The sequence below is a fragment of the Tursiops truncatus genome, chromosome 6, assembly GCF_011762595.2.
Source record: "Tursiops truncatus isolate mTurTru1 chromosome 6, mTurTru1.mat.Y, whole genome shotgun sequence".
Classification (NCBI taxonomy): Eukaryota; Metazoa; Chordata; class Mammalia; order Artiodactyla; family Delphinidae; genus Tursiops; species Tursiops truncatus.
The window spans coordinates 96620042-96645309 of record NC_047039.1 but is presented as its reverse complement, the minus strand read 5'-3'; the positions used below and the strand labels follow the sequence as shown (position 1 = coordinate 96645309).

Genomic DNA, 25268 nt, shown 5'->3' with positions numbered 1-25268 from the left:
CATTCCATTATATAATGAAATATATATCACCATGTTCTTATGACATCAACTGTTTACAGCAATTTTTATTTCTATTCCCTACCCAGGATTTTTTTTCTTCTACTTTTTAATTTGAAATAACTTTAGACCATCACACAAGCGAAAGAAATTTTCTAACCTTTACCTTCTAAAGTTGTTTTTGACTTTTTAATTTTGGCCACCATCCTGTATACTTCCAAGATCTTCTACTTCTTTTCTGCACATTGATCTTTTGCTAGCATATCGTTTGCATTTCCTGTTATCTTCTTCTCTTTATCTCTAAGAATATATGTTCTTGGCATTTTTCTTCCACAGCCTACATAGTGTTTCCTCCAAGGTCTCTTTTCTGGTTTGCTGCCGTTTGGTTTGGTTTGGGTCTCCATCTTTCATGTTGGAGACTTCCACCTAATGCCTGTTGGTCGTTTTGTACCGGAGCCAAGAATGAAATAGCCGATTGGGAGGTCTAGTTGCACAGACAGGTCTTGCCAACTATGGGGCTCGCTGTAGAGTGATTGGGCAAATACCCAGCAGTTTTCTTGGGGGACTCCCAAGCATCAGGCCTGTAAACTATTTCTCTCGAGCTCATCAGTCTCCTTGGAGGATCCTCTACCTCCTTCGAAGCAGGCTGCCAGGAGCCTTGCTGGAGAAGGAGCCTGGGCTCCCACTGTGTACACACCTTCACCTTCACTTCTCCTGTTTCCAGCGCAGCACCCGAGCCTCCCTTGCAGCTGGGCCTGATGGATTTGAATCCAGAGTCTCCCCTCTGGCTCAGCCTCTCCAGGGGGGAAACCTCAGCCTCTCATCTGGGCTGGGAAGAACAGTCACCCAGACTGTTGGGGGGGTGGAGAGAGCTGGGGATCTGTTTATTATACAAAGTTTTAAACAAACCTTTGTTCAGCCATGCCCCACACTGGCCTTCAAAGCATCTCTGCTTTCGCATACATTTCAGTCCTGAACTTGCCGGGCTCTGCAGCATTGTGGCTGCACCCACTAGTTAGTTAGCTCCTGGCTTTCTCCATTCTGTCACTTCAGCTGTCACTCCACCACTCCACACTTTCCACTGATCAAGATTCTGGTGACATCAAGTACCTGTCTCCTCTGCCATTTCCCTCATCCTTGTGAATTTATACTTTATATCTCCTTTACTTTCATTTTAGTGGGTATCAGAAGCAAGTAGAGATAAACTGTCTTGTTCAATATGCCACGTTTAACCAGGAGTGGACACACATCTCTAGTTACCATTACGGTCCTTCTTGGAGTCGCTGTAACAATGAACTAACTCACTGTGTGAACAGAGGCAAGTCCCTCGCCTTCTCTGGGTGTCAGTGTTCACATCTGTAAAATGAGTGCACTGAACTCCCCAGTCTTTAAGGGCCCTTCCTGGTCAGGCATCCTAGGATTCACTGTTTACCTGAACTCATGAGTCTCATTTCGATCTACCCTGATTGCCTAGAAAATAACTTTGAACAGCAGCTTAGAAAGCTGATAGGTAATTTTATCCCCAAGTAATTCAAGGAACCCAGCTTTGTACCTGATTCTTCCCCAAGGACTAGACCTGGGGGCCACACAAAGGTCACTGGGTCACTGGTATCAAATAGGCACTCACCCGGGTTTACTTCCCTGCATGACCAGTCCCCAGCTTAATCTGTTTCACTCAAGAAAGTCAACCTGGTAGAGGAGGAAAGAGTCCTGGACAGCACGTTAGGAGACAGGATGCAAGACCGTCCTCTGCCACCAACAAATTATGGAGTGAGTGCAAGTCTTTTAGCTTCTTTGAAACTACTCACACCTCCAACACCCACCCCCTCAAACCCTGCCGCACTGGAAAAGTCAGGATAACTTCACCTTCCCGGTTGTGAGGATGCCGAACAACCTTCCAGGGGCCTCCACACCGGTTCATTACTGCCTAAACCCAGTGGGCTGTGTTTGCTTTACTAGGACTGCAGGTTGCATTCCCATCCCTGACACCAGGGTCATCTGCTAAAAGGTGATTTTACAGGCACTGGAAGGTAAAAAGAGGATTTGAAAAGAAGGAGGATCTCCTGCAGAACTGAAACCGATCCCCCTCGTCTGGACAGCAGCACAGTGACCAGTCACCAACAGCAGGTGTAGTTAGCGTAGGTCTACAGCAGCTGTACACATCTGCCTCTCCTGGACATCTCTGTTCTAGAAAAGTGACATGCTGGGTCAGCTTGCGCTGTCGTCATGCCGTGCCTCCTGAGCAGTTGTAATCATCTCCTGACTCAAGAGACCCCCTGAGTGACTACGCGTCAGAATCATCCAGGGAGCTTCTTAAATATGCACCCGGTCAGGCTCCACTTCTGGCTCTTATGATGCAGTCGTTCTAGCATGAAGCCCAGGCACTGTTTTATTTTAAAGCTCCCCAGAGATCTGTGAAAAAGAGCCATATTAGGGACCACTGACTTAACTGGTCTCAAAGTCTAAACCTTTGCCCTTTGTGTGATTCATCTTCCTACCAGATGAAGCTGAGATCACGGCATTCCCTTTTTCAAAAAACTTTCAAAAACCTCCATTCCTTATCATGATAAGCTTCAAATTCCATAGCTTGGCACTTAAGGCCCTTTGTAATCTGGTCTTCGCCCACCTCTTGCACGGCTTCCCTAACTGAAGTGTGGCTGAGGTAGGTCGCTGCCTCCTCATATTACTTGAATTTGCTCTGCCCCTTCTGGCCCCAGGAACTTTGCTCATGCTGCACTCTCCCCATGTCTGAAGCCCTGAAGTGAGCATGGAGCCTGGCACAGAGTGGGACTCGGCGGATTCTTGCTGAATGAAGAAATTAACGGATGGGTGAATAAGTGAATGCATCATCTGTACTCTGAGGATTTATGTGGCCAAAAGCTATTATATTTTTCTTCTGCCCTTAGGAGGTTGTTGTGGATCCAGACACCACCTCTTATAGCCTGGCAGAGCTGAGCCCATCCACCCACTACATGGCCAAGATCCAGGCACTGAATGGGCCCCTGAGAAGCAAGATCATCAAGACCACCTTCACCACAAGTAAGGGGCTCCGGAGGAGACTGAACCAACCCTCCACTTCTCCTCTAACTGCTACTTTAAACGTTTCCATCAAATTTCTGAAAAGAATCAATTCCCCGCTATTACCGGAAAAGCTAGAGCAATGTGGATGCAGGAGGTTACAGGCCTCGTGGTGAAAGGGAAGGAGGGCCAGCAGTGAGAACAGCTGGATTCATTCCCCATCTCCACCATTTGCTCTGTGTGACTGAGGAAAGTTACTGCCATTCTACGAGCCTCAGTTTCTTCATCTGTATAATGGGGTTAATAACTATCCCTTCTTCATGAGGACCGTGTGAGAATCTCTGTATTGTATTTGAACTCCCAGCCCAGTGGGTAGCCCTTGTCAAGGCTCATTATAAGCTCAGTGCTCTCCTTCAGGCATTTACAAAGCCTGTTCATATTCAGAATCACCAACAGTCCTCCCACGAAGCTAGTACGTTGGGCCAGGATAATCATGCCCAGTTTTCTGGTGGGAAAACAGAGGCTCCCAGAGACTAAATGACCTGCTCAGGGTTACACCATGAGTTGGAGTCAGATCTGGGTTCAGGTGTCCCAGGACCAGGGAACCACCTCCACACCCGGCCACTAGGTCTCCTCTGCAGGTGGCAAATGGGCAAGCGCTCCATTGGTGAAGAGGAAGCATGCTTCTCTGAGGAAGGGAGGAGGGGGTCTTTGCAGAGCCCTGAACCTGGGTAAATGGAGTGTATCCCGGCGCTGTCTCCCGCCCTTCGCACTTCACTCTAGTCCCTCTACACACACCTGCTGAGGGAGGGGAAGGGACAAAAGCACCTCTTTGCCAGATCTCACGGCACGTGTTAGGAGCACAAAAAATACCAGTGTGCCCTAAAGATGCTCCCAGACTAGGGCTGTGAAACAGGCAAGAAAACTGCTAACGAAACAACCTCAGGTGAAGGTAAAGTACAGTGAGGAGGTCGGACCAGAACAAAGAGCTGCTACTGCCGTCAGTTCTCAAGCCCACCTGCTAAGCACAGCCCCAAGATCACTCACTGCTATCGAGTTTTTAATTTTTGCACCACATTATACACGTGGAAGTTCCCCAGGCATGCTTGTGTTAGCCCTCTCAGGTCCCCGGGCTCAGAAGGCAAGGCAGGGGCAAGTTCAGGGCTTAGAACCCTTGTCTTTGGCTTCAGGATCCTCTGAAGAGCCTGAGATGCATCCAGCCTGGCAGAGGGTCCTCACCCACAGTGAGCCACCAGCCGGGTGCTGGAGACCCAGCCATCCTGGCCAGCACCTGGGTGTTCATTGGGTGCTACCTGACACATGGCCCTCACAGCGGTTCAGCTCTCCTCCCACTGATATCACTGGTGACTTCCATCAGTATAAGAGACTGAACTGGGTCCCTTTTATCCGTAACCTCTAAGCCTCACCGCACCCCCCGCAAAATGGCTTTAATCCCCATCTTGCGCGTGAGAGAATAGAGCCTCAGAGAGGTGGGGCTGCTTGCCCAGAGGCGTCTAGTCAGTGAGCACTCGAGCTGCGACCTGAAAGCCCCTGCCCCAGTCCCGCTCTGAGAGAGCCACTCTTTCTTCTCATCCCGCAGCTGGAGTCCTGTACCCATTCCCCAGGGACTGCTCCCAAGCCATGCTGAATGGAGACACGACCTCTGGCGTCTACACCGTTTATCTGAACAACAACAAGACCCAAAAGCAGGAAGTCTTCTGTGACATGACCTCTGACGGGGGTGGATGGATCGTGAGTATCATGGAGACAGACTCCAGAGCTCTCCGGCAGGGGGATGGGGGCAGAGGAGAGGCCGCGGTCCTCCCCGTGCCCTCCGACGCTAATGTGCAGGAGCTCTCCAAGACAGCGCCTGTCACATGGAGACACTCAGGGATTCTCTCTCAAAGTAATGGGAAAGCAGCTGAGCCTAAAAACCAGCTCCCCTGTTTCCCCGTCATTTATCTCATTTGATCCTCAAAAAACTCTGTGATCTATAAATGGCAGTGGTCATCGAGCCCCTTACGTTTATGACTTAACGTTGGCCATCTACCAGGCACTGTGCGAAGGGTTTTACATGAATTATTTCCATCCCGTTGCCATATGAGCTGGGTAGTATGCTTTTTAATTATTAAACTTTCTTTCTTAGAGCAGTTTTAGATGGGCAGCAAAGTGGAGCAGAAGGTTCGCTGAGGTCCCGTGTGCCTCCTGCCCCCACAGGCACGGCCTCCTCCACTGTCAGCAGCCCACACCAGAGGGGTTCGTGTGTTACACGTGACGAACCTACACTGGCACATCACAGTCACCCAAAGCTGGGTGGTGGTCTTACTAATCTGTATGTTTCGGGTGAGAACACTGAGACTCAGAGAGGGGAGGCGACGTGCACTGAGTCACGTGGCGAACTAGTGAGGACAGAGGTGGGGACGGGTGCTTTTCCTACAGTGGATGTTTCTTCCTCTCAGAAAGAGGTCTTCTCTTTCCTTCAATAGCTTAAGCGCACCCAGATTCATTGGTTATGTTTATAGGTGTTCCTGAGACGCAAAAATGGACGTGAAGATTTCTATCGAAACTGGAAGGCCTACACTGCTGGATTTGGGGACCTAAAAGAAGAATTCTGGCTTGGTAATACAGCCTGCGTGTTTGTGTCCCAAATGTCCATTTCTGTCCTCCTTGTCATCTGTCCTAACCCACAGCGAACTGTGGGAGAGGAAATGGGTTACGAGGAAACAATAGCTCTGGTGGGCGACACAGGGTGTCAAATTCTCTATGGAAAGACTTTAAATTCTCTGGGTCATTAAAAATAAAAATCCAGCCAAAGGAGAGCCACTAGCCAGGCCTAGCCTAGCCTCAAGTCAATCACTGGGCCATTTAGAGAATTATCCTCACTGATGTCCTTCACTGCTTCCATCCTATGCTAAGTCCCTCAGGGCCACAACCTCTAAGTCTCATAGCACCCCACAAGGTACAAAATTCCTGTCTTGCACGCACCTGGGAAAACAGAGCCTCAGAGAGGTTACGCTGCTGGCCATATCTAGCCAATCAAGAGCTGAGCTGCAGTGTGAACTCTCCCAAGCCAACACGACAATGCCATCACCCATCCATCCATCCACGCAGCCCACACTGCAACAAGCGACCGGCACAGGGCGCCGTCCTACGTTCCAGCACCCAGGCCAGGGAATGTCCGTCCCTGTCCTCCATCGCCTTTCACTTGTAAGGAGCTGCAGAGTTTAAAAGGTGCGCGCTCCACCTTATCTCCTTTATCTTCATAATACGTTAGGCGGTTGGCAGGGCAAAGATGTCAACACAATTTTAGCTGAGGCCCAGAAACCGTATATATCTCACCTGGTGTCGCAGCAGCAAAGAGCAAACCAAGCTGCAAGCCCAGGCGCGACGCAAACCTCTTTCGAGCACACACGGCTGCTGCTCTTACGGGGTGCGTAGGAATGAGGGCCTCGGTCACTGCGCTTCTTAGGCAACCCCTTGCCTGTCGTCCACAGGGCTGGACACCCTGAACAAAATCACAGCCCAAGGGCAGTACGAGCTCCGAGTGGACCTGCGGGACCACGGGCAGTCAGCCTACGCCGTCTACGACAAGTTCAGCGTGGGAGACGCCCGGACTCGCTACCGGCTGAAGGTGGAGGGGTACAGCGGGACAGCAGGTATGGACAGACATCCTCAGAGCCCAGGGAACCGCAAAAGCTTCTCGGGTTTTCAGCCAGCTCCTCCACTCCTCATTCCTTCCTTCATGGGTCCATCTGTTTATCGACAAATAATTGAATCCCTACTAGGTGCCAACCAGCAGAACTACAGTTGAACAAGGTTGGGTAGATATTCTGGTCACCAAAACATAGAGTAGGTTGGGAATTAGGACAATCAGGACGGACTTGTAGCTATTGTCACTCAAAATATGTCTTTTTCTTAGCCATGTTTAGAGATCTGTTTTAGACTGAGAAAAAAGCAGTCTCTTGGGAGCCTTAATACTCATCTACTGCTGTGCTTCTCAATTTGTGACACACATATGACCCACTGGGGGAGCCTGTGAGTGTGCTGACACAGTATGTCCAGGGTGAAATCAAGATGCTGCATTTCTGCTGAGGTCCCACATGATGCCACTGTTGGTGGCTTTGCTGGTCTGTGGCCTGTACTTTGAGTAGCAGACAGTCCACTCCATCACCCAGCTGGAGGAATCTCTTCTAAGACATTCCTGCCACGTGGCCATCCAGCCTCGGCCTGCACACCCCCATGACCAGGAGCTCACCACCTCTCCAGCAGTCCTTCACTCCTTGACTGGCACATAACCTGGTTTGGGTTTTGAAGGTTTCTTTGCCTTGAAATGGCCTTTGTGTGGTTTTCTGACACCACATCATAGGAGAAGCAAATAAGGAAACGATATGCATTCAGGCCCACCAGGTAGCAGCTTCTTTTGCAGATACTTCATATCATTACCCTCTTTTAGGTCTCACCAAAAAAAAAAAAATTATATATATATATATCTCCAGGTGATATTGCTATTATACAGATGAGGAAACTGAGGCTCAGAGAACAGCTGTAAGAGCCTGTGGACGGTGGGCCCACGGTACAAGCCTGGCTGCTGACGAGTATTCTTGGTAACAAGGGGGATCAGGTGTAAGACCGTGACCACGCCATGTCACCCCTTGCCCACTTTGGGGTGGTTTTCAGTTACGTTTATTGAAACAGAAGAGACAGATGCTGTAGCACATTCCCAACCTCTCAGCCCTGAAAGAATGCATCCATAATGGGAAAAGCCTCCACGCAAGATTTGCCAAAAGCCAGGCTCAACCTAATGAAAGACAGAGCTCTTTAGAGATCAGTCTGGTGGAAATGAAGACAGAGACGCAGGGGTGAAAACTGTTTTCATTCTTGCATCCCTCAAAGAATTCTGACATTTTATTACCTGGCAATAAATACCTCTTTTGTTGAGATGGCTTCAGGCAAGGAGGATACTGTTACAGGGCAAGCACAGGCACCGAGGGGCGGGGCGGGAAGGTGGCCTCCACCCACCTCTTTCTGTATTTCCAACAGAAAATGAGCCATGTTATGCCCCTGCACTGAGCTAACCCTTGGGGCTACATCCTCCTGTGCGTATCAATGGCAAGCAGCCCCTCCACAGGAAAGCATCTTGTTTCATCAATATCTAGCTGCCATCCTCATGCTCTTGATAGCTTCATCAGTTACCAAGGCACCCGAGTCCCTCTGACAACTTGCTCCAAAATATCAGGATAGAATGCCTTGATGTCTTGAAATCTTTCTGCACTGCATTGACCAGGGCTGGGAGTGAGGGGACACAGAAAGAAATGGCACTTAAATGCTCCTAAAATTCAATATATTCAATTGCAAACTAGATTCCCATATAGCACTATATATACATGGACTTTTTGTCTAAGAATCAGGGAAAACTGGTCCCATAAACACTTTGAAAAATAACTGTACGATATACAAGCTATTCGGTGACATCTAAAACCTGAAAGGTTTGATTATAAGTATGGCTCTGTAGGCTGAGACTCAAGATAGACTGTCTCAGGATAGCTCTGGAAAACCAGCATGGCAGAGTGGAAAACTAAACTCATACTAGAACTTGATAAATATTAGATGGGTGAGTGAATAAGTGAGTGAATGTGAATTAATGAATAAATAGACAATAAATAAATAAATGCACGAAAAGAATTGTTTTAAAGTATGGCTCTGAATACTTGCATTTGAGGGGAAAGCACACCATTACTGAATACAAATTTCCCACCTTACTCTCTGAGTTCCTTTACGTACAGTGAATGCAAACACAATCATAAAAATAGCAACAATCGGGCTTCCCTGGTGGCGCAGTGGTTGAGAGTCCTCCTGCTGATGCAGGGGACACGGGTTCGTGCCCCGGTCCGGGAAGATCCCACATGCCGCAGAGCGGCTGGGCCCATGAGCCATGGCCGCTGAGCCTGCACGTCCGGAGCCTGTGCTCCGCAACGGGAGAGGCCACAACTGTGGGAGGCCCGCGTACCGCAAAAAAAAAAAAATATAGCGACAATCATGACCGTTTGCACACCACACTACCTGTTTAGTGTACACCTTCGTATCCATTGCTCCAACAGCCCTCTGAGGTGGATCAAATCAATGTGCTAGTTCCATTCTACAGATAGGAAAACTGAGGTTCAGCAAGAGGCTTGACCTGTGCAGGGTCACAGCTAAGAGTGAAAGAGATGGGATTGGAGCTAGATCCTCCAAAGCCACCTGTACCTTCTACCTTCTACCACTTTATGCTGCTTCTATCAGAAACGAGGCTCGGGGATGACACTCATGTCCTATCCAGGCCCACGCTGGATCCTAATTCGGGGTCCAGTGTTTGAGGCCGGCCCACCCCAGGGCCCTTCAGTCGTCACCCTGGCGCTGCCCTTCACAGCCCACAGGGAGCTCCAGCTGGGCTCTCAGTCTGTGCTTTCTCTCTCCCAGGTGACTCCATGGCCTACCACAACGGCAGATCCTTCTCCACCTTTGACAAGGACACAGACTCGGCCATCACCAACTGTGCCCTGTCCTACAAGGGGGCTTTCTGGTACAAGAACTGCCACCGCGTCAACCTGATGGGGAGATACGGGGACAATAACCACAGTCAGGTGAGCAGACAGCAAGGCCCTGGGCAGGGCTGAGGCCAGCAGGCCAGGAGGGAGAGATCCCCATGAGACCGCAGGCCAGGAGAGATCACAGAGATAGCATGTCTTAACCCACGAAGATCCCAAGGAGAACCACTGGTCAGGGAGACACCAAGCGTAGCCAGCTTTCCTCAAATTAAGTCTTTGTCTGAACCCCAGAAGGAAACAGATGAAAGTAGAGGCCATCTAGGTGAACCAGGGGTGATGCAGGCCCAGGGCGCTGCTTCCCCACCCTGGCGTAGAGGCACCTCCAGCACCCCAAGAACATCTCAGAGCAAAGACCACAGATTTTAAGTCCCTTCCTTTTCTGATTCCTAAGATCGAGTTCCAGAAAAAGGTGACTTCCCTGAGGTCACAGAGCAAAGCTGGAGGCAGAGTCAAACCTTCCAGCTCTCCAAATTTCCCTGCACCACACAGGATGCTGTGACACAATTTCTGCAATCACAGAAAAGGATTTTTTAGATTCCCTGTGGAGATAAGTGAGCAAAACCAAATTCAACCACCATCTCACACTGAGTCCTGCCTGCACGAGCAGGTGCCTGAAAAGTGGGCAAAGTCTAGTGGGCCCAGCTGCTTAACCATGATGGTCCTTCTCAGCGGCCATCCCTGCTCCAGGGAGGAAGGACGGGTATTCACCCAGACTGATCACCCTGGGCTGGGCCTCAGCAACTCCTACCCAGCCTGCAACCTGGGATCCCTTTGTAAAAAGGCAAAGGTACAAATCACACCGAACAGCCCCAGGAGTTCTGATGGGTGGTCCCAGGCGGGAAGCAGCATCTCGTCATCTTGCTTATTTACACTTTTGCTGTTGGTTTTTTTTGTTTTTTTTGTTTTTACATGCTGCTCTCTGCTATTAATGATTTTGATACATGTGTTTATGTTGACTTGACTACCAGCAAATGCTTGTCGTGACCTTAAGTGCAGACCTTACCTTGACATAATTTCTGACACTTTTCAAAGCATTCTCGCCTTGTCTCCCATGTGCACCACTTTTACTCTGTAAGGGGACCAGGACATGGCTTTTCATGCCTATTTGACAGAGGAGGGAAGACTTGAAGGACACCTCTGGACGCCAGTCCTGTGTTTTCTCCATCTTATCATGTGGCCTCAATAACACGTCCACTCTGAGAGCTGCTGTATTGCCTTTATCTCCTTGTCCCCTAACACCAGTGTAACACAAAGTCCTTTGGGAGGGGGAGAAAAAGCTACATGCCAAGAGGAAACTTCTTTTTCCATCCAATTTTGGAAGAAGGAGATGACGTTAAAGACCACAGAACAATTATGGGAGTTCAGTCCCAGCTCTGGCTCCGTGTGGCCTCTGTGAAGTCACTTTCCCCCTCTGCCTTCAGTCTCCACCATAGTACGAGGAGGGCTTGCTTCCAGCTCTGAACCTCTATCAGAGGGGAGAATGAGGGCAGAGGAAGGCAGCACAAGGACCAGGTTGAGTAATTACAGACACATTTGCCCATAAAATGAGTCAGCGCTTCTCAAATCCCATCCCCCTGTCAGATACAGAGACTGTCCAATACCAGTCAATGCCAAAAAATTACAATCAAACAAAACATCGATATTTTCCCTCATTTCACCAGCCATCATCTCCTCTGTGGACGTGTTCCCTCCCAGCCCTATGAAGCTTAAAGAGAAGAGGTGTCAGTGCGCAGGGTGGAGGCCTTATAGGAGGATTCTCTGAAGCTGACCCCCACGCCCAGTAGGACAAGGGGTCTGTGGGATTCCATGGGCAGAGTCTACCATCTGTAGACTTTGCTAAAGAGTCAGACCTGGAACCAGGAGGCCCGGAAGCAAATATAGTCTTTCCTTGAGGAAAATCTTTGGCCAAAATTCTGAGAATATCTCTCCCTTCTTGAGATTGGGGAAGAGTATTTACGGAGCACCTATGATGTTTCCAGCACTGTGGCAGCTCCTTTACTGACCCAGTTAATCTTCACAGCATCCTGCCAAGGTTAGCATTATTGGGCCTTAAGAAAAAAATAATGAAACTGAGGCCCAGAACGTTTTGATAACTTGTTCATTTATATCTCTCAAGTAAGAGCACTAAGATTTAACCTTATATGTCAGGTTGCAAAACTTGTGTCCACGTACTTGCTCTTTGTGCCGTTCCATAGGAACCCCTATTAAAACACTCCATAGGAATCCTGTGAAGTGTAGACACCCCTGCATATAGCTACTCAATTCTGTAAGCTCCAATCATGATCCGAATTCCTGCAGCACCCAGTCCTAGTGACGGTAAGTTTCATCAGCCACCACTGTATTTCAAGATGGCAGATCAAAGCTCAACGCAAACTCAGGTGACTTCTGCCTAAAGTAAAAAAAACTGAGTCTGAGTCAGCCAGCCCCTCTGAAAGTTTTCACTACACAGATCAACAAACGGATCGGCAAGAGACAGCTGGGAACTACCAAACGGTCTAGTTGAAACGGAACTCGTCTTGTTCCGTCAACGAGACAGCGATGGTCGGTGAACACCTTGCCTGGTGGAAACCAATCTGAAGGTCTTCTCTTTTTCACAGGGTGTTAACTGGTTCCACTGGAAGGGCCACGAGTATTCAATCCAGTTTGCTGAGATGAAGCTGAGACCCAGCAACTTCCGAAACCTCGAAGGCAGGCGCAAACGGGCATAAATTCTGGGGACAACTGGGGGAGAGAAGAGTAGGGCCCAGAGAACGAAAATAATGTTACCAAAGCATCGATGTGAGCAGTCTGACCATTAAGCCACACCTGGGCATCTGGCAGGAGCTAAAGTTGACCATGGATTACCCAGGCCAGCGGCGGCAGCGCTGGCCTCACCCACTCTGCGATGACTTCCCTTCACACCAAAGACCACAGTGTCCACCAGGTTTCCATTTTGTTGTTTGATTCAGCAAAAGTCTTCCAGTGACAGCATCACAATGATTTTCCTTCTCTTGGGTGGCTCCGGGAATGAGAGCGGGGTAGGCTGTACAGTGGTAGTTTGTTTTAGAACCAGCTATATTTTACACAAAGCTGTATAATTAATTATCATTATTTTTGTTAGCAGTGATTCAATGTGTGTCTTGAAGCCGTCCCTTTTTTTACATTTCAGAAAAGCAATACTGTTTCGATTTTAAGGATATGATTAATGTTATTAATATAATAATGATGATGATGATGTAAACTAAGGATTTTTAAACAGATCTTCCTTTCCAAAACACATCTGGACAGTACCTGATTGTATTTTTTTTTTGTTTAATAAAAGCACAAGTACTTTTAAATTTGGCCATTGGTTTTCCTTTCATTGTCGAGCCTGGATTCCACCAAAGCCACCAAATTCCACCAATATATTTGAGCAAAGGAGGGATGTTGGAAGGGAGAGGAAAGGAGGGATGATGGCCAAGCAGGAGGGGAAGAAGGAAAGGGAGACTACAGGCTGGGAGAGAGGAAAACAGTTTTGAACAAAGCTGTATAAGTTTGGGAAAAGCTTATAACTTAAGATACAGCTTCCTGCTCAACACTTCCAAGACTAACAGTTTATCGTTTTAAAAGGCACTTTTAGGGCTTCCCTGGTGGTGCAATGGTTGAGAGTCCGCCTGCCGATGCAGGGGACACGGGTTCGTGCCCCGGTCCGGGAGGATCCCACATGCCACGGAGCAGCTGGGCCCGTGAGCCATGGCCGCTGAGCCTGCGCGTCCGGAGCCTGTGCTCCGCAACGGGAGAGGCCACAACAGTGGGAGGCCCGCGTAGGGCAAAAAACAAAACAAAACCAAAAAGGCACTTTTATACCCATTTTCTAATGCAGTCTCCTAAAAGTTCTATGACATAGATGAGGTGACAATTGTTATCGTGCAAGGGTGAAGGTCCCCAGAGGCAGACTGCCTGTGTTCAAACCTTGGCTCCACCATTCCTTAGTTCCCTAACCTTTCTGTGCCTCAGTTTTCCCATCAGAAAAATGGGGATACACAGACTTCTTAATTTCAGAGCATTTCTGTGGAAAATAAATGGTATCATCCCCACGAGGCCCTTCGCACGGTGCGTGGCAGATATCAAGTGCTCATCAGCATGGGCTGTCGCTACTCTCACTTGATATATGGTGGCCTGGGGGGCGTCATAGGATGGAATGACTTGCCCGTGGCTATCTCCCCAGTTAATAACAGAACTAGGATTTAAACTCAGGCCTTCTGGCCCCAGGGTTCTTTCTCTCCCCCAAGCCTCTGGTGAAAATCTCTCCTTCCCTGAGCGTACGTGTGCCGCGGTGCAGAATGACGGGTGTGGGAGGCTACCTGACTCCTTCATCAGGCTCCCACAACCGTGCAATCTTAGAGAGAAAGTCTGTTAGGAATGTCTCCTTGTCCCCTGCTCAGCGTCCCCCAAAAGGAAGAGAGCCTGTGTCGCCCAGTCTGGTCCGACTACATCTAGTGATGAAGGGAACTCACTGCCCGGAAAAGCAGACCTGTTTGTACTCAGAGAATGTGAGTCAGGACCGCACATTATACATTTGTCTTTTAAAACAAGGATGGTGGTGGGCGTTGCAATCCTCAGTTCACTCTCTTGGGGATTTTCAACAAATCGACTTATTTAATGAAAATGTTTGGGCTGATGACCTCACTCAGATGGAATGCGATGGCTCCGAAACAAGGATCAGAGGAATTCGTGGCTCCAGCCAGATCCTTTGCTGCTGAGCTCATCCTGCTTTAATAAATGCAGACGTGTTATATACACAATCCGCTGCTCCAGGTCATAAGACTCGTTGCCTACAATCCAGCCATAGCAACACTGGCCTTGCTGTGTAAACTCAAACAAACTGGCTCCCTGCAACAACCAAGCCTTAAGTGAGGGGCTTAACCCCCTACTGGCTGCTGACGTGGGAGCCCCCGAGCCCCAACTTAACCGCTCCCGAGAGAGACAGATGTCACTAAGCGGGTAAGGTATTCCCCAGAAGCCACACAAGAATCGAAGTCTCTTGGTGAAGACGCTGCATCCAACAACAGTCCTTAATCACGGCCTTCAGAAGATCGCAGACGCCTCCACATGGAGACAGGGTAGGCAGAAGGCCCGAGGCCATGGCATTCAAAACCACCACAGTGGGTTTCAGACTGTCTACACTCCACAAGTTCTGGTCAGAAGTGTGGGCTCGGTATTCCTCAAACACATCTTTCAGTGGCTGGCTCTGTGGCTTTGTTCAAGCACCCTCCTCCATCTTGAAAGGTCTCGTGAAATTCTACCCCACCCTCAAGGTCCAAGCCCACTGCCACCTCCATGATGCACTCTGTAGCTCTCCACTGAAAGTGCGTTTCCAGGGTGTTTGGTCCCCCTTTTGCCCCTCCCCTATCTGCTCTGCTCCCCTCTCCGTGCTCTGTATCCTTAAGACCACCCTTTATGAATTAGACCAATGGACTCCCATGCCCCCAGGCTTCCAGCAGGCAGCACAGGGACATGGAAGGGAAGAGACTGATGGAGATGGAGCGGGGGGCGAGTCGGGGAACCCCTTTTCCAGCGCCATCTCTACAGCATCATGGCGGGAGGGCCATCATGGTGGGAGAGTTTCCCTCAGAGGAGTTACAGTGCCTGTCAACTGACTGTCTCCACACAACTGCTCCCCCCCAACTTGCCCCTTCAGGCCAGGGGTGGTCTCCGCACATCAGCTGCTACTAGACCTGGGGAACCGTGCTGGCCTTTGTGGTTCTCCTCCAGCCTGCCCACCCCTTTGGAAATAGGCCCTCTAGTTAAACTTTTCTCAGGGACCCTGACAGGCGTGCCCATTCTCGGGGACACCCAGGCACTAGGCACCACTGTTACAGTTGCCTGCTGACCTTATCCCATCAGTTCTGCTCATGCCTCTCTCCCTGTAGTACACGTTGGTCATTTATTGGCTTCCCTGCATCCCAACTCCTTTCTGCTTTTGGAGAATTTCCCATTGGGTGAGGGCCCTTCCTCCCACGATGGAAGCCACAAGGGAAAATACTCTTTCCTCTTCCCCATGGTAGCCGGGCTCGGGCACACAACTTGAGCTTGGTCCGCTGGATACCTGCGGAGGGACTTCTAAACTTCAGCAAGGAATGCAGACCAAAGAGCCTCTGAGGCTGCTTCCCCACACCCACCATCACAGCATCTACCCACATAGCCCCGTCCTTTGCGACTACCATCCACCCCACCTGCTCCCTTTCTCGGCCTGCCCCTCCCAAGCCTTTCTCCTTCTCACCGCACCTCGCCAACTCCGGAGTGTCCAGGGGGCTCCCTGTGGGCTGTGCTGAGCGGCTCTCTTCTCCCAACATTCTCATTTCCCTTTGCATTTGAAAGTCAGTCATGAGTAACCCCCATGTGCCCAGCACTAAGTGAACAAGCCTGCCCTCATGCAGCCTCCACACCGGGGAGAGGATGGCAATGTGAGTTACACATTCACAGCAGACAAGCGGACGTATAACTGCAGACTGAAGGTATGCTCTGGAAGCGAATACGAGACACTAGGAGAACATCTACTGAGGACCTGACCAGGATAGCTTCCCTGAGGAAGAGCACACGAATTGGGAGTCTAAGTGGTAAATAGGAGTTCACCAGTGATCGAGGCAGGGGAGGCAGAGGGCAGAACGTTTTTAGAGGCCCCGAGGCTGCTAGCCTGCTCAGAAAGAAAGTCAGAGGCTCAGGAGAAAGAGAGGCTGCAGTGGCAACAGGAACCCTGTTCTGCAGGTTCTTCTGATCCAGAATGAGGATTTTAATCTTTTTCCTAAATGCAATGGGAAGCAACTAAGGAATTTTGAGCAGAGAAGTATTATGCTCATGTCTGGTTTTGTTTTTGTTTTTTTTTAATCTTTTTGAGAATGAAATAATGCCATTTGCAGCAACATGGATGGACCTAGAGGTTATCATACTAAGTGAAGTAAACCAGACAGAGAAAGACAAATATCATATGATATCGCTTACATGTGGAATCTAAAATAAATAAATAAAGATACAAATGAACTTATTTTCAAAACACAAAGAGACTCACAGACATAGAAAACAAACTGATGGTTACAAAAGGGGAAACGGGGGTGGAGGGAGGGATAAATTAGGAGGTTGGGATTATCATATACATTCTACTATATATAAAATAGGCAACCAACAAGGACCTACTGTATAGCACAGGGAACTCTGCTCAATATTTTGTAATAACCTGTAAGGTAAAAGAAACTGAAAAAGAATATATATGTAAATGAATGAATACAGGAATGAATCGCTGTGCTGTACACCTGAAACTAACAAAATATTGTAACTCAACTATACTTCAATTAAAAAAGAAAACCACCTTTTTGTTGCAATTTGTCTTTGGGCCGGGAGGTACAGATGAGAAAGAGCCGTAAGGAGGTCACTGCAGGAGTCCAGTTGAAAGGTGACTGAGTTTACATCTGTGGTCCTGGAGATGGAGCACATAGCTCTGAGAGACGTTTAGAAGGTAAAACCCATAGGGCTTGAGGTCTCGGAGAGCTTCTCCATGTCTACACCCCATTTTTGAGCTGCTCTCAATTCCTACGGGAGATTTTCCCTGTCGTCTCAATTAAGCCAGACTAATGAGGGACGTGGGGAGCTGAAGTCAAGCCTCCATTAGCTTCCGGAACAGGGGGGGCTACAGGGTGCCGAGGAGCGCTAGGCTCTTCAGAATTTGAGTAGGGTGAGCAGGAGAATCGGGGAGGCCCTGGAGGTTACTGTGGCGATGCCAGGGGGAAGCTGTGGCTGGACACCAAGGGTGACGGTGGTGCAGGGCCTGGCCTTGAAGGCTTTGCATCCTCTGAGCGCAGCTGAGAGCTGGAGATATTTAGGCCAGGAGACACCAGCGTTGCCCTTTCGAAAGCTCACGCCTGCACTAGAGAGGCAGCTGCCTGTGCACCTGTGTCCTCTGGCCCGCGGGGTGCTGCACTCCTCACACATGCGTCTTGCCAGGATTTGGGCTGGTGTGGTGTATCAGTGCCAGCACAGGGCTCACTCCCTCGTCCTCCGCCCTCCCCAGAGAGCCCTGCAAAAGAATTTAGAGCTTGGAAGGGAAGCAGGGAAAGCTGTCCTCTTGAGAATCGCTCCAATCCCACCAAGACTGGAAAATACATTTCAAGATGCTTCAGAAAGAAAACACACACACACACAGGCAAAATAAGTAGCTCCCACGTTAGCCCAGTACATTTGCAGTTACAGGCAAAGAAGTTGTGTATCAGAGTAATGAGATGACTTCCCCAAGTTCACCGGCCCTGAAATGCCAGAGCTGGGACTAAAACCTAGGTCCGCTGACCCCCGGGCTGCACCGCCTTGAGGATCACCCATCCATCCGCAGATCTATTCCTGCACCCACTTTTCTGTTCAGCACACACGGAACACCTGCCATTTGCTGGTTCCCTCACAACACTCACAGTCTGCAAAGCTGATGTGATCATACCAACTTCTTTAAGTAATTGTGTTTGTAGTCAGAGCCAAGCTCGAATTCCAAGTTTTCCAATTACTGAATGATCTGGGTCTAGTCACTTAATTTTTCTGAGCATCCCTAAAAATGAGAATGAAGAGGACCTATGCTGATGAGAATCTGTGATGATTTAAAAGAGAATATGGGAAGCGCCTGGCCTTAAGAAAATGCTAGCGCAGATCTGTATTTGACGTTGAAAGACCTTTGTCCAAAGCCGAGCGTCCGGGTGAAATACTGAGGTCAACCAGCAGGTGGCAGCCTACCCCGGCTTTAGGAGAGCACATCCTTGCGGATGTGTTGACGGAACGAGGGGCTCCCAGGCTCACAGACACTTTCAGGAAAACACCTTCTCTACTGTCACTCTAATCCCTCTTTCGAGGAGGGGCTGACACCCAGCCCAGGGCAGCAGGGCATGGCAAGCACCTCTTCTGCTCTTTCCTCCCCCTCTGCTACACAAAGCCTCCTGTCAACAACCACAAACCCTCTTGCTTATCACCTCTTACAAATGTACGCTGTGTGGGGAGGGGAGGACAGAGTGGGGACAGGGAAGGAGGGTTTCTGGCCGACGTATCCAGTCCCCACTCAGATTCTGCAAGGACCCCTGGCGAGGACCCCCCTTGCTCCACTGTATTGAAGTCCCATCACCAACTCACTTTCGCCTGCTAACCCCGATTGCTGCTGTGAAGGCCAAGCTCACACATTTTCTCCTGTCCTATGTCTGTTCCTTTGGCTTGTCCCTGGCCCCGCAGCAACAAGACCTCTGTCCTCCTTCCCAATCGCTTCTCTCTGCAGACGAAGTGAGGCACGTCTAGAATTGGGGGCTAGTTCCTATTGCCATGGGTCGCTGTTGTTTTCCTTTCCCTTCACCTCTAAAGCCTGGTTTAGATGCCGATGCCTCCAGATTATCCTGAGCAGCTTGGACAGCATTGAAAATGAAGCCAAGGACCCTCTGTCCCCCAGAGCCATCCGCCTGAAATGCTGAGTTGTGTCATCTCATTCCACTGCTTAAAGGCCTCCAAAGCTCACCTTCCGGCTTAGAGCAAAGCCAAGGTGTCACAGTGGCCTTTGAAGCCCCGAGTGATCTGTGCCCTGCTGCTTCCCTGACCTCAACCCCTCTCTCATGATGCGCTAACACACTGGCCTCCTGCCGTTCTTCAAACCCAGCAAGCACTCTCCCACTGCAGACCCTTGGCCTGTAGCACTCCGCCACGCCAACCTCCCCCCCCATGCATGGCTCATTTGTTCATGTTCTTCAGGTGTCCTCCCAATGTCACCTTCTCAATGAGCCTTTCCCTCACCTCCTACGTAAACACACACTCGCATACTCACGTGTGCAAAAACACATGCACACATGCCTTCCCATCCCCAGTACTCTTCTTTATTTTTCTCCATAGCACATAATTTCACCGGACAGACATACTACTGGCTTACTTAATTGCGTGTATGTTTTCCAGAAATCAAGCTCCGTGACAACAGGGACTTTAAATGCGTCTCCCCTCTGCTGTATCCCCAGCACCTAGAATGGAGCCTGTTCTGTTTTTCTCAGTCATTACATGTTTACGGAATACATGATCAGACCTGAGAGGAGAGGTCTATTAGCCTCACCTTATTTTTCTATTCAATTCACTGAGTATTGACTTTGTCCCCAGATCATCATTGTAAATGGAAACAAACAAACTTAGAAAAGAAGTAACTTCTCCAAAGTGGCCATGCAGTCAATTTGGATTTACACTCAGTTCCCGTTCACCCACCTCATTGCCTTAACAGGTCAGAAGCTAATGGTGGGATTTAAAGAAACAGGAAAGAATTGCTCTATCAAGAGCCCCAGACAGCAGCTTCTCCTAGGGAGGGAGAGGCTATGGGCGGAGATTGTCTCACAGCCAAGGAGGGAGAAATCCAATAGGACATTTAGAGGAAAAAAAACACCATAAGTATCAGTCACTTCAAAGACAGGGGATAATACGTGCCCAGTGAAAATTACTTCTGCAGGGACTCTCCACACATGTGGTCTCTTGGAGAGCATCCTCCAGTTTTGGACAGAGGTCCTACCACCCCACGACACAGAGAGCCCTCATTTCTCAAGAATTGATGGGAAGTGAGCAAAAGCAGCTGACCGCTCAAGCCTTTTATTTGCAGGCGTTAGCTTTGAAAGGTTACTAAAATAACAGAGAAAAAGAAAGAGAGAAAGGGAATTTTCCAGGTATGGTAGGAACATCACTAAACTGGATTCACATAGCTGTGGGTTCAAAAGCTTCTCCAAAAAGTGCCTCTATTTTCCAGTGCAAAATGAGGCCTGGATTATCCCCAGAGGCATTTAGCTTTTCCGTGTATATATTTCTCCACAATCAAGGTCTTCTAAGCAATTAGCATTAGAGAGAGTAGACCAGGCCCCAGGTGTGCAAATGAAATCTGGGAGAGAGGGACATAGCAGACCCAGCTCAGTAGAGGCAGAAGACCACATTCCACCCGGGCACCTTTCAGGTGAGCATCAGAGTCAGGTATGAAAAGGCATCTATCTCCACCCAAAAGCCCAGTTCAGGGTAGCAAAGAGCTTCCAACTCAGTGCCACACAGGGTTAGCTTCAGAGTGGGCTACAAATTCCATGAGGGCATGGCCTGTTCTGCTGTGTTCACATCCACAGGACATGGAGCTTGAACACAGTAGCTGCACAATTAATGTTTATTTATTAAGAAGTCAATTTATAATAGCTGCCTGGACGTTACTGGGAAGGACAGTGAGGTCACAACCAGGCCCATTCGAAAAGAAGGGTGCGCTCAATTAATAGACGTTTCATTAATATATTTGTCATTCTTTGAACAGTGCATGTTAGACAATCAGGATAGTGGGAAGACGACAATCCCCAGCTCTTTAGAGAGAGAAAAATGGAATAGTAAGCAGGTACATAACCTCTGTCTCAAAATCTCTGAAGGTCTGTCATGGAAAGGAAAGGGCAGACATTCTATTAGGTGAGAGAGGGAAGAACGAGGGTCCAATGGTTAAATCTCCACGGCGACAAATGGCACTCAGATAAGAAGAGAAATTGCAGTGACCAAAGCCATCCAGAGAACAGGCAGTCGTAGAAGCAGCGAGCCCCTGATGCTGGAGGGACCCCAGGTCTTGGTAGTGGTTAGACATTAAACAGAGTGGTATAAGTGCCCTTCTACCCTCAAAACAGACTTACTCTGTACCTCTGGTTCAGTCAGTTGTTTCATACAAGGCATCCAGAATGTAGTTCTACTCCAGGCTTTCAGGCTCCATCCTGAGTCTCTAATACAACACGAGGAAGGGCTGTCAAGAAAGAGGTAAGACAGTGAAGTAAGTCAGAGAGAAAAACAAATATCGTATACTAATGCATATATGTGGAATCTAGAACAATGGTACAGATGAACGGGTTTGCAAGGCAGAAATAGAGACACAGATGTAGAGAACAAACGAATGGACGCCAAGGGGGGAAAAGCAGCGGGGGGCGGGGGATGAATTGGGAGAGTGGGATTGACATATATACACTAATACATATAAAATAGATTACTAATAAGAACCTGCCGTATAAAAACTAAATAAAATTTTAAAAAAGAAAGAAAGAGTTAAGACACTACAAAACCCAGATATTGTTCTTAAGAAGAAAGTGGCCGTCTGGGAAGACAGGAGGGTTGACGAAAAACCAGAGAGCTGCCTGTCTCTCTGCTCAGACAGAGCCCTTCCTCCGGGGAACACCCTGGGGAGGAGCCATATTTGCAACCTGGCAACACCATGAACCTCCTAAGATTTCTGGGTTTAATTAGTTTCTCTGAAGCAAGCTCCTTACAGAAAAAGAAATATGCAGCCTCAGGCATGACTTGTTGCCAGAGACTCTTACTGCCTTGCCTCCCTGGGCCAGGATTTGCTCCAGGAGACTGCTCAAGGCCAAACTGTACTTTCTAAACTTCTCTTAGGAAATTATAGGAGGTTTGCTCAAAGACACAGTCTCCATAAAGGAGATCTTAAGTGTAAAACATATATAATATTATCATTCAGCTCCTTATCTCAGTCACCACTTCATCCTTTCTTACCCACTTAAGCTAAATACCACAAGCATTCAAATGGAATTTAAATGGCTTCGTGTACAGCATATAATACACCTTTTTAATACTAAGTCTTGAGATCAATCATAACAAGACCACTGGGCAAGGAGCTAGAAGAGTGCCTCTCCAACCAGACTGCAGGTGTGGAGAGGGCAGGAATCATTCCTTGGCAGACTCTGGCAAGGAAGATAGAGATACGCTCAACCAATGAATGATGGCTTCAAGCTCTGGCTCTGCTGCAGAATTAGCCGTGTGACCTTGGTTAAATTACATAACTTCTCTGAGCCACAAATGCTTTCATCTATAAGTAAGAAATAATAATAGCTACCTCGAAGGATTACAACAAATGCAACGATGTCTTTGCAATAATGTGTATGCAATAGCAGAAGCAAGAAGAACTACAATCCCGCAGCCTGTGGAACAAAAACCACATTCACAGACAGAGAGGCAAAATGAAAAGGCAGAGGACTATGTATCAGATGAAGGAACAAAAAAAAAACCCAGTAAAACAACTAAATGAAGTGGAGATAGGCAACCTTCCAGAAAAAGAATTCAGAATAATAATAGTGAAGATGATCCAGGACCTCGGAAAAAGAATGGAGGCAAAGATCGAGAAGATGCAAGAAATGTTTAACAAAGACCTAGAAGAATTAAAGAACAAACAAACAGAGATGAACAATACAATAACTGAAATGAAAACTACACTAGAAGGAATCAATAGCAGAATAACTGAGGCAGAAGAACGGATAAGTAACCTGGAAGACAGAATGGTGGAATTCACTGCTGCGGAACAGACTAAAGAAAAAAGAATGAAAAGAAATGAAGACAGCCTAAGAGATTTCTGGGACAACATTAAACGCAACAACATTCGCATTATAGGGGTCCCAGAAGGAGAAGAGAGAGAGAAAGGACCAGAGAAAATATCTGGAGATTATAGTCGAAAACTTCCCTAACATGGGAAAGGAAATAGCTACCCAAGTCCAGGAAATGCAGCGAGTCCCATACAGGATAAACCCAAGGAGAAACACGCTGAGACACATAGTAATCAAATGGGCAAAAATTAAAGACAAAGAAAAATTATTGAAAGCAGCAAGGGAAAAACGACAAATAACATACAAGGGAACTCCCATAAGGTTAACAGCTGATTTCTCAGCAGAAACTCTACAAGCCAGAAGGGAGTGGCACGATATACTGAAAGTGATGAAAGGGAAGAACCTACAACCAAGATTACTCTACTTGGCAAGGATTTCATTCAGATTCGATGGAGAAATCAAAAGCTTTACAGACAAGCAAAAGCTAAGAGAATTCCGCACCACCAAACCAGCTCTACAACAAATGCTAAAGGAACTTCTCTAAGTGGGAAACACAAGAGAAGAAAAGTACCTACAAAAACAAACCCAAAACAATTAAGAAGATGGTCATAGGAACATACATATTGATAATTACCTTAAACATGAATGGATTAAATGCTCCAACCAAAAGACACAGGCTTGCTGAATGGATACAAAAATAAGACCCATATATATGCTGTCTACAAGAGACCCACTTCAGACCTAGGGACACATACAGACTGAAAGTGAGGGGATGGAAAAAGATATTCCATGCAAATGGAAATCAAAAGAAAGCTGGAGTAGCAATACTCACATCAGATAAAATAGACTTTAAAATAAAGAATGTTACAAGAGACAAGGAAGGACACTACATAATGATCACGGGATCAGTCCAAGAAGAAGATAGAACAATTATAAATATATATGCACCCGACATAGGAGCAGTTCAATACATAAGGCAACTGCTAACAGCTATAAAAGAGGAAATCGACAGTAACACAACAATAGTGGGGGACTTTAACACCTCACTTACACCAATGGACAGATCATCCAAACAGAAAATTAATAAGGAAACAGAAGCTTTAAATGACACAAAAGACCAGATAGATTTAATTGATATTTATAGGACATTCCATCCAAAAACAGCAGATTACACTTTCTTCTCAAGTGCACATGGAACATTCTCCAGGATAGATCACATCTTGGGTCACAAATCGAGCCTCAGTAAATTTAAGAAAATTGAAAATATCAAGCATCTTTCCTGACCACAATGCTATGAGATTAGAAATGAATCACAGGGGAAAAAAACGTAAAAAACACAAACACATGGAGGCTAGACAATACATTACTAAATAACCAAGAGATCACTGAAGAAATCAAAGAGGAAATCAAAAAATAACTAGAGACAAATGACAATGAAAACACGATGATCCAAAACTTATGGGATGCAGCAAAAGCAGTTCTAAGAGGGAAGGTTATAGCTATACAAGCCTACCTCAAGAAACAAGAAAAATCTCTAGTAAACAATCTAACATTACACCTAAAGCAACTAGAGAAAGAAGAACAAACAAAACCCAAAGTTAGCAGAAGGAAAGAAATCATAAAGATCAGAACAGAAATAAATGAAAGAGAAACAAAGAAAACAATAGCAAAGATCAATAAAACTAAAAGCTGGTTCTTTGAGAAGATAAACAAAATTGATAAACCATCAGCCAGACTCATCAAGAAAAAGAGGGAGAGGACTCAAATCAATAAAATTAGAAATGAAAAAGGAGAAGTTACAACAGACACCACAGAAATACAAAGCATCCTAAGAGACTACTACAAGCAACTCTATGCCAGTAAAATGGACAACCTGGAAGAAATGGACAAATTCTTAGAAAGGCATAACCTTCCAAGACTGAACCAGGAAGAAAGAGAAAATATGAACAGACCAATCACAGGTAATGAAATTGAAACTGTGATTAAAAATCTTCCAAGAGGGCTTCCCTGGTGGCGCAGTGGTTGAGAGTTCGCCTGCCAATGCAGGGGACGTGGGTTTGTGCCCTGGTCCAGGAAGATGCCACATGCCGCGGAGCGGCTGGGCCCGTGAGCCATGGCCGCTGAGCCTGCACGTCCAGAGTCTGTGCCCCACAACGGGAGAGGCCACAACAGTAAGAGGCCCGCGTACAACAAAAAAAGAAAAAAATCTTCCAAGAAACAAAAGTCCAGGACCAGATGGCTTCACAGGTGAATTCTATCAAACATTTAGAGAAGAGCTAACACCCATCCTTCCCAAACTCTTCCAAAAAACTGCAGAGGGAGGAACACTCCC

At 47.6% G+C, this 25268-nt stretch overlaps 1 protein-coding gene and 1 long non-coding RNA gene across 16 annotated transcripts in view; one reads left to right on the top strand and one right to left on the bottom strand.

Moving 5' to 3' along the window:
- TNC (tenascin C) overlaps nucleotides 1-12920 on the top strand; it is a 93754-nt gene extending 80834 nt beyond the window's left edge. For all 14 annotated transcript variants that reach the window (XM_004323474.4, XM_033858463.2, XM_033858460.2 and 11 more), the window contains 6 exons: nucleotides 2904-3036; nucleotides 4616-4767; nucleotides 5538-5634; nucleotides 6510-6671; nucleotides 9472-9635; nucleotides 12197-12920. In XM_004323474.4, the coding sequence (XP_004323522.1) occupies nucleotides 2904-3036; nucleotides 4616-4767; nucleotides 5538-5634; nucleotides 6510-6671; nucleotides 9472-9635; nucleotides 12197-12307 (819 nt within the window). In that variant the 3' untranslated portion in view covers nucleotides 12308-12920. The remainder of the gene's footprint in view (nucleotides 1-2903; nucleotides 3037-4615; nucleotides 4768-5537; nucleotides 5635-6509; nucleotides 6672-9471; nucleotides 9636-12196) is intronic.
- Nucleotides 10472-25268, bottom strand: part of LOC109551952 (uncharacterized) — a 188975-nt gene continuing 174178 nt past the window's right edge. For both annotated transcript variants that reach the window (XR_012332648.1, XR_012332647.1), the window contains one exon: nucleotides 10472-21351. This is a non-coding gene — a long non-coding RNA (uncharacterized lncRNA). The remainder of the gene's footprint in view (nucleotides 21352-25268) is intronic.